The following is a 9733-nucleotide window of genomic DNA, read 5'->3' as shown; positions in this document are numbered from 1 at the left end:
GTAGCGCTTATGAGCCAAAAGCAGTTCCCCAAAATTGCGTACCACGTCACATGCAGATATGTGCCCCACGTCATGGCTCTCCCTCTGCTGTGTGTGCATCTTGCTAGCTGTCACTCGAATGGCGAGGGGCTGAAGCTCATTGGCTCTAACTCGAATTGCTAGGGTGGTCCAACGCGGGGGAAAATGAAACAGCTTCTAGAAAAGGTGGCATTCAAACTACGGATTTTGTTGCTAATTGAGGTAAGACAGTAATTCTGCTCATAGACTACACATGTGTAAACTACACCTTGACACAGCCCAAAGTGGAAGGTTAAAAAAAACAACACTTAGAAGTCACACGTTCCAGAGCATTAAACAATAAAACTATGGAGAATAAAATAAGCGTAATGGAGAAAGTCTAGAAACCAAAAAAGAGCAAACACACAAATGGTTCATGCAATAGTTTGTAGGGTTTCTAATGATTGCGTTCATTTCTAGAAGAAAATTGGAATGGGCAAAAATAAATGCATTTATAGTCCTAAAAATCTATAGCTTGAAAGCCCAGTTTTAGAAAATAAAGTGATTTGTTGTCATTTGTGTTCATGGCACTCTTTATACTGGCAGTTTAAAAAATGTAAAATCTGACTCCAAGTCAGTCATCATGGCCATGACACATTCAAGAAATGAAAAATCGCCAGAGAATTGTGTCTCGAATTGTGATTTAGTGTTATGGTAATGTCTTAAAATATAAGGCCCTATAATGGCCTACTGTAATGCAGTTTAGCTAGTACTCCCACTGTCTGTGTGACACTCTATGAAGTATGAAGCTCACAGATTGGCAGATACAGACACCTTGCCCAGAGCCAACGCCTCAAACAAAGACCGCTAGCAGCCATTCTAGTTTGTGATCCTACTTCAAACACTATAGTTTACTCTAGTAAATGACCAACAGCGAAACTAAAACCGTTACTTTAAATCCAACCAATTCACCTCATCAACACTACAGAATAGCTGCCACTTTTTTCGTGGTCATTGTCAGAAGTTAAACATGTAATTACATAGGGACAAACACACCCTGCTTACGACAAAGCACGAAGCCTGGGTCTTTCCTTTTTGAAAAAGCTGGAACAGCACGCCTTTGTACACCACATCTAAGGCAAAACTTATATTTAAACAAAGTGACTAGGTAGGTTGGCCAAGCGGAATGGTGTTAAGGTCAGACTCGACGCTACCCTTAGAACAAGAGGACAGGAATGGGTTAGGAATATGGTTAGGCTCCCATAACCCGCCTGCCCTCTCGTAAAAATAAATCAAAACAGAAGCTGCTTGGCTAACAGGGGGCTGGAGTGGTCCTATCAAAAACATATTTTGTTTCTAAAAAAAAACAGTCCTACTGGGCCATTATCCTCACGTAAACAGGAAGTGAGTCAGACATAGGGCAATCGGATGACTGCGACACCTAGGTCAGGTGGTGGGAAACGATGAGTCACAGATCGAAAGGTAACATAATTGAGCAGACACGATAATCTTATAACGTGGAATGGTGAATAGTTTTTTTTTTGTCTGTACATGACATCTGTTTCACTCTACTGAACACGCCATAGGTGCTCCTCTCCACTCCAACGGGCTAAAAGGTTAGGAATGTGCTGACGTCGACAGACTAAATGTCCATGTTTTCTGTGTAACGTGGTAACTTTGTTCTGATGTGTAAATAAAACCGAAACATAAGTTTTAAATCAAATAAAATGCTTTGTTGAAAAGAATAAGTAAATCAACTTCAGAGCCGGTAGCCGTATGATTTGCTCTGTCGTTTCTAGGCAGGATTATAATATAATGGAACTACTTAATGTAACAATACATTAGCCCTCAAACACACACACAGCTACAGTACTTGACTAAAGTTAATGCCTTACATAAAAAGCTCTAAAAGCTAAGAAAACAAATAACTTTATACAAAAACACAAACGAAATCCTTAAAATGGTCCAACTCAAAAATAACGAAAACAACCCAAGTTTAGAGCGGTCTGGCACTGACTGTGTCCATTATTCCGAGAGGCAACCAGTGATGCATTCTTATCACTGTAAACCACTTGTTAAGTAGGTAGCTAGCATTCATGTCGCATTATTCCCTTAAAGCCGGCTCCTAAGGCCATTCTCTCAGTTATTTCAGTGAGTATAGTATATGTATGTGGCAGATGGAGAGGTAATACTCAAATCCCTTGTATAATATCTATTGTGGTCAGTACTAAATTCATTTTTTTTTGATGCAGGCTTTATATGCAGGCAGCTCTCTATTCCCAGCCTAGGTCCTTCTAGGTATTAAAAAAATATGGCATTTGGTGGCAGTGGTCGCTTAATTTATGAATGGCCATGGAGGCGACCGTCATTCGAAACAGGGACTGGCGACGGATGGTGGTGGTCCCTCTGGTGTGCCTGTCTAGACCAGTAGACGCAGCAGGAAAGAAAAGCCAGCCCCGATGGAGAGGCCCAGGCCCAGGAAGAAAGTCATCAGGGCCCCAGCCGTCTCTGCATCTTTGGACGCCACCAGCCTGGGAGGACAGAGAGAAAGATGATGCATACTGACAGATATGATGATGAGCCAGGCGGTAGACCTTTTGCCACATTTCAGGCTTCAAACATAAAGATATAAAACTGTATTTTTTTGTGAAGAATCAACAACAAGTGGGACACAATCATGAAGTGGAACGACATTTATTGGATATTTCAAACTTTTTTAACAAATCAAAAACTGAAAAATTGGGCCTGCAAAATTATTCAGCCCCTTTACTTTCAGTGCAGCAAACTCTCTCCAGAAGTTCAGTGAGGATCTCTGAATGATCCAATGTTGACCTAAATGACTAATGATGATAAATACAATCCACCTGTGTGTAATCAAGTCTCCGTATAAATGCACCTGCACTGTGATAGTCTCAGAGGTCCGTTAAAAGCGCAGAGAGCATCATGAAGAACAAGGAACACACCAGGCAGGTCCGAGATAATGTTGTGAAGAAGTTTAAAGCCGGATTTGGATACAAAAATATTTCCCAAGCTTTAAACATCCCAAGGAGCACTGTGCAAGCGATAATATTGAAATGGAAGGAGTATCAGACCACTGCAAATCTACCAAGACCTGGCCGTCCCTCTAAACTTTCAGCTCATACAAGGAGAAGACTGATCAGAGATGCAGCCAAGAGGCCCATGATCACTCTGGATGAACTGCAGAGATCTACAGCTGAGGTGGGAGACTCTGTGCATAGGACAACAATCAGTCGTATATTGCACAATCTGGCCTTTATGGAAGAGTGGCAAGAAGAAAGCCATTTCTTAAAGATATCCATAAAAAATGTTGTTTAAAGTTTGCCACAAGCCACCTGGGAGACACACCAAACATGTGGAAGAAGGTGCTCTGGTCAGATGAAACGAAAATTGAACTTTTTGGCAACAATGCAAAACGTTATGTTTGGCGTAAAAGCAACACAGCTCATCACCCTGAACACACCATCCCCACTGTCAAACATGGTGGTGGCAGCATCATGGTTTGGGCCTGCTTTTCTTCAGCAGGGACAGGGAAGATGGTTAAAATTGATGGGAAGATGGATGGAGCCAAATACAGGACCATTCTGGAAGAAAACCTGATGGAATCTGCAAAAGACCTGAGACTGGGACGGAGATTTGTCTTCCAACAAGACAATGATCCAAAACATAAAGCAAAATCTACAATGGAATGGTTCAAAAATAAACATATCCAGGTGTTAGAATGGCCAAGTCAAAGTCCAGACCTGAATCCAATCGAGAATCTGTGGAAAGAACTGAAAACTGCTGTTCACAAATGCTCTCCATCCAACCTCACTGAGCTCGAGCTGTTTTGCAAGGAGGAATGGGAAAAAATGTCAGTCTCTCGATGTGCAAAACTGATAGAGACATACCCCAAGCGACTTACAGCTGTAATCGCAGCAAAAGGTGGCGCTACAAAGTATTAACTTAAGGGGGCTGAATCATTTTGCACGCCCAATTTTTCAGTTTTTGATTTGTTAAAAAAGTTTGAAATATCCAATAAATGTCGTTCCACTTCATGATTGTGTCCCACTTGTTGTTGATTCTTCACAAAAAAATACAGTTTTATATCTTTGTGTTTGAAGCCTGAAATGTAGCAAAAGGTCGCAAAGTTCAAGGGGGCCGAATACTTTCGCAAGGCACTGTAGATACAGTATGCAGGTACAGGGAAATGTCCTTCTTGCCCAACAATGCAGTAATCCGTATCAGTAGTACTATTTAATAAAGTGAAGTAGAACACAATAGAAATAAGAACACAAGAAAGTAAGTCAGCTATATACAGGGTCAGTTCCAATACCATATTTACAATGGACAGGGGTACTGGAGTGATGGAGGTAGATATGTATAAGGGTAAGGTGAAGAGGCATCAGGATATATGATAAACAGAGTAGCAGCAGCGTATATGATGATTGTATGTACAGTACCAGTCCAAAGTTTGGACAACTACTCATTCAAGGGTTTTTCTTTCAAATATAATTTTTCATATTTTCTACATTGTATAATAATAGTGAAGACATCAAACTATGAAATAACATATGGAGTCATGTAGTAACCAAAAAAAGTGTTAAACAAACCAAAATATATTTTATATTTGAGATAAGTAGCCACTCTTTGCCTTTGACAGCTTTGCAAACTCTTGGCATTCCCTTTTCCAACAGTCTTGAAGTAGTTCCCACGTATGCTGAGCACTTGTTGGTTGCTTTTCCTTCGCTCTGCGGTCCAACTCATCCCAAACCATCTCAATTAGGTTGAGGTCAGGTGAATATGGAGGCCATCGCTCTCCTTCTTGGTCAAATAGCCCTTACACAGCCTGGAGGGGTGTTTGGTCATTGTCCTGTTGAAAAACAAATGGGCAAACCAGATGGGATGGCGTATCGCTGCATGGTAGCCGTGCTGGTTAAGTGTGCCTTGAATTCTAAATAAATCACTGACAGTGTCACCAGCAAAGCACCTCCACGCTTCACGTGGGAACCATACATGCAGAGATCATCCGTCCGATCACCTGCTCTGCGTCTCACAAAGACATCTGGACATATCAGACCAAAGGACAGATTTCCACCGGTCCATGTCCATTGCTCGTGTTTCTTGGCCCAAGCAAGTCTCTTCTTATTATTGGTGTCTTTTAGTACTGGTTTACTTGCTGCAATTCAACCATGAAGGCCTGATTTATGAAGTCCCTCCTCCTTCTTAGCTGTTCTTGCCATGATATGGACTTGGTATTTTACCAAATAGGCCTATCTTCTGAATACCACCCCTACCTTGTCACAACACAACTGATTGGCTCAAATGTATTAAGGAAAGAAATTCCACAAATGAACTTTTAAAAAGGCACACCATCTGAAGCTGGTTGAGAGAATGCTAAGAGTGTGCAAATCAAGGCAAACGGTGGCTACTTTGAAGAATCTCAAATATGAAATGTATTTTGATTTGTTTAACACTTTTTTGGTTAATACATGATTCCATCTGTGTTATTTCATAGTTTTGATGTCTTCACTATTATTCTACAATGTAGAAAATATGAAAAATAAAGAAAAACCCTTGAATGAGTAGGTGTCCAAACTTTTTACTGGTACTGTATGGGAGTGTGTAGTCAGTACATGGTTCTGGTAAACACAGAAGTTGGCCTGAGATAGAAAACGTCATTTCAGAAGAAGAGTGTGTATGTGTGGGGGCTGGGTTTCTACTAAGCTAACATATGGAATTGTTTTAAGATGGTCATGGTGTCAATACAGACCCGGGTTCGACACCAGGCTGTGTCACAGCCAGCCGCGAGTGGGAGACCCATGAGGCGGCGCACAATTGGCCGAGCTTCGTCCGGGTTAGGGGAGGGTTTGGCCATCAGGATGTCTTTGTTCCATTCCACTCTAGCAACTCCTTGTGGTGGGACTGGCGCATGCACGCTGACTTCGGTCGCCAGCTGAACGGTGTTTTCTCCGACACATTAGTGCGGCTGGCTTCCGGGTTAAGCGAGCAGTGTGTCAAGAAGCAATGCGACTTGGCGGGCTTGTGTTTTGGAGGATGCTTGGCTCTCAACCATCGCCTCTCCCGAGTCCGTACGGGAGTTGCACCGATGGGACAAGACTGTAACTTCTAAAAAGTAAAACATTTAAAAACATCGCTGAATTAAATAAAATATTTGATAAAACATTGAATTTGGCCTTACTGCTATTAGCGATTAGAAACACATTGAATAACATTACATGGCAAAACAGATGTATCAAAAAGGAGTTTGTTTTGAAGCGTCTGTCCTATATCTGAGAGAGAGTGTATATTCCTGATCTTTCTTATATGACCAAAATAATGTGGAAATCTGCTTGTCGAAGTTGTCATTCCAAAATCATGGACATTAATATAGAGTTGGTAGCCCCATTTCCTGCTGTAACAGCCTCTGCTCTTCTGGGAAGGCTTTCCACTAGATGTTGGAATATTGCTGTTGGGACTTTCTTCCATTCAGCCACAAGAGCATTAGTGAGGTCGGTCGAGCACTGATGTTGGGCGATTAGGACTGGCTCGCAGCCAGCGTTCCAATTCATCCCAAAGACGTTCGATGGGGTTGAGATCAGGGCTCTATGCAGGCCAGTCAAGTTCTTCCACACCGACCTCGACAAACCATTTCTATATGGAGCTCGCTTTGTGCATATTAGTTTGTAGGCCAAACCGTTCAGACACTACAGACGTTTTCGTGAGAAGACCCATTTTCGCTATGACTCCTAGTCTGACAAACACTGCTGTAGCTCAGCCACCTTCAACCGTGGATGTGGAAGACCGACATCAGCGGATTGAGACACAGCCCACGCAAAAAAAAGACGGATTTTGACGGGAACTTTGCTATTATGCTAATTAGAGTAATTAGAATAAGTCAACAGAGTGACATGCCAGAGAGAGAGATTGTGTGTAAACAAGCCATGGAAATGAGATTGAAGGAGCTAATATGTGCACAACTGGCGTATTGTTACGACAGTGGACTGTCACGTACGGAGCGTGCACGTGTGCTTGTCCCATTTCACATGTTACCAAGTGTGTGATTTAAATGTGTTTTCTTTGCATATCCCACTCTCCCTGAGACACCCTTAGATAGTAGGGTCACAGCCAGGGTTTACCATTATGAACGGCACACCTGGAGCAATTAGTTAAGTGCCTAGCTCAAGGGCACATCGGCATGATCTCTCGCCTTGTCTGCGCGGGGACTTGAACCAGCGGCCCTAACCGCTAGGCTACCTGCCGGGTAAGCTGCCGCCGTGTGTGTGTGTGTTACTTCTACTCACTGTGGGGCGTAGGACATGGACAGGCAGACGCAGTAGCCGCTGGAGAGGGAGAAGAGTACCATGATGAGGGCGAAGGCAGCGTCGTGGGAGAAGAGGACGGGGAGGTAGGAGCGGCTCTGGACGTTACAGAGCATCAGCAGGGGAACAAACACCACCCTGGAGACCACCAGCACCGGGAACAGACGACTCTCCTTGGGAGGCTGCGGAACAAACACAGAGAGAAATGTTGCTGGTAAGACAAAGTAATAATAACAACTAAATGTAATACGAGTAATAACTGAAGCTTTCGTGCAGGGGTAGAAAGTGAGAGAATTTCAATTTGTAGAGGATTATAAAAACCCTGAGAAGCTTGGAAAAATGTTACAGAAATCTAATCCATCGTGATCCTCCTATCAAGTGTGTAATAAAATGACAATCCACACAGATCAAATGAATCAGAAACCTACCCATTGGAACAGGGTGGTGACGGTTCTACCGATCCAGTCACACACGTTGAAGATGAGGAAGCAACACACAGAGATGAAATAGGACTCTGATGGGGAGAAAGAGGTGGTTAATAGGGCGTTTTAAGTCTCATGACATGCATACTAAACACACAGTATACAAAAAGGTGCTATATAGAACCTAAAAGGGTTCTACCTCGAACGAGAAAGGGTTATCTTATGGAGACAGCCGAAGAACCCTTTTGAAAACATATTTATCAAAGAGAGTAGACATACCCCATTTCCCAGGGTATATGGTTTTGACGTCCACAGTGATGGCAGGAAACACAGCGAGAGTGACGGTGAAGACAAAAACCACACAGAACGCCATCACCCATATCTGAAGAGAGACAGGGACAAGGTAAAAAATATGGTGGAAATTTTTAGTCCATGCTTACACTACTTCTAAATGCATGTAGGGGAGTGAACAAGTGTACACTTTGGGAAAAGGGTAGGGAATTGGACCGCAACTAGACCAGAGCCATATATAAAAAATATATATATAAATTAAACAATTATATAAACTCAGCAAAAAAATGTCCTCTCACTGTCAACTGCGTTTAAATGTCCTCTCACTGTCAACTGCGTTTAAATGTCCTCTCACTGTCAACTGCGTTTATTTTCAGCAAACTTAACATGTGTTCATTTGTATGAACATAACAAGATTCATCAACTGAGAAAACTGAACAAGTTCTACAGACGTGACTAACAGAAATGGAATAATGTGTCCCTGAACAAAGGGGGGGGGTCAAAATCAAAGTAACAGTCAGTATCTGGTTAGGCCACCAGCTGCATTTAGTACTGCAGTGCATCTCCTCCTCATGGACTGCACCAGATTTGCCAGTTCTTACTGTGAGATGTTACCCCACTCTTCCACCAAGACACCTGCAAGTTCACAGACATTTATGGGGGGATTGGCCCTAAAACTCACCCTCCAATCCAAGAGGTCCCAGACGTGCTCAATGGCCATGGCAGAACACTGACATTCCTGTCTTGCAGGAAATCACGCACAGAACGAGCAGTATGGCTGGTGTCATTGTCATGCTGGAGGATCATGTCAGGATGAGCCTGCTGGAATGGTACCACATGAGGGAGGAGGATGTCTTCCCCGTAACGCATAGCATTGAGATTGCCTGCAATGACAACAAGCTCAGTCCGATGATGCTGTGACACTCCGCCCCAGACCATGACGGATCCTCCACCTCCAAATCGATCCCGCTCCAGAGTACAGGCCTCGGTGTAACTCTCATTTCTTCAACGATAAACGCGAATCCGACCATCATCCCTGGTGAGACAAAACCGCGACTCGTCAGTGAAGAGCACTTTTTGCCAGTTCTGTCTGGTGCAGCGACGGTTTGTGCCCATAGGCAACGTTTTTTGCCGGTGATGTCTGGTGAGGACCTGCCTTTACAACAGGCCTACAAACCCTCAGTCCAGCCTCTCTCAGCCTATTGCGGACAGTCTGAGCACTGATGGAGGGATTGTGCGTTCCTGGTGTAACTCGGGCAGTTGTTGTTATCATCCAGTACCTGTCCCGCAGGTGTGATGTTCGGATATACCGTTCCTGTGCAGGTGTTGTTATGTGTGGTCTGCCACTGCGAGGACGATCAGCTGTCCGTCCTGTCTTCCTGTAGCGCTGTCTTAGGCGTCTCACAGTACGGACATTGTAATTTATTGCCCTGGCCACATCTGCAGTCCTCATGCCTACTTGCAGCACGCCTAAGGCACGTTCACGCAGATGAGCAGGGACCCTGGGCATCTTTCTTTTGGGTGTTTTTCAGAGTCAGTAGAAAGGCCTCTTTAGTGTCCTAAGTTTTCATAACTGTGACCTTAATTGCATACCGTCTGTAAGCTGTTAGTGTCTTAACGACCGTTCCACAGGTGCATATTCATTTTTCATTGAACAAGCATGGGAAACAGTGTTTAAACCCTTTACAATGAAGATCTGTGAAG

The 9733-nt window shown here is 43.4% G+C and overlaps 1 protein-coding gene across 4 annotated transcripts in view; it reads right to left on the bottom strand.

Moving 5' to 3' along the window:
* Positions 1-1708: 1708 nt before the first annotated feature.
* LOC110531831 (equilibrative nucleoside transporter 2) overlaps positions 1709-9733 on the bottom strand; it is a 29260-nt gene continuing 21235 nt past the window's right edge. For 2 of the 4 annotated variants that reach the window (XR_016483186.1, XR_016483187.1), the window contains exons 10-14: positions 8018-8120; positions 7745-7830; positions 7299-7498; positions 5768-6123; positions 1709-2528 (exon numbers count right to left, since the gene is read on the bottom strand). Coding sequence is in view for 2 of the 4 variants with exons in the window: in XM_036987695.2 (XP_036843590.2) it covers positions 2417-2528; positions 7299-7498; positions 7745-7830; positions 8018-8120 (501 nt within the window). In the remaining 2 variants the exon portion in view is untranslated. The remainder of the gene's footprint in view (positions 2529-5767; positions 6124-7298; positions 7499-7744; positions 7831-8017; positions 8121-9733) is intronic. The other 2 variants (XM_036987695.2, XM_036987697.2) reach the window with 1 other exon arrangement.

The sequence above is a fragment of the Oncorhynchus mykiss genome, chromosome 9, assembly GCF_057628025.1.
Source record: "Oncorhynchus mykiss isolate SJ-2025 chromosome 9, ASM5762802v1, whole genome shotgun sequence".
Taxonomy (NCBI): Eukaryota; Metazoa; Chordata; class Actinopteri; order Salmoniformes; family Salmonidae; genus Oncorhynchus; species Oncorhynchus mykiss.
The sequence above is the reverse complement of the archived record's forward strand: the minus strand, read 5'-3'. Positions and strand labels throughout refer to the sequence as shown.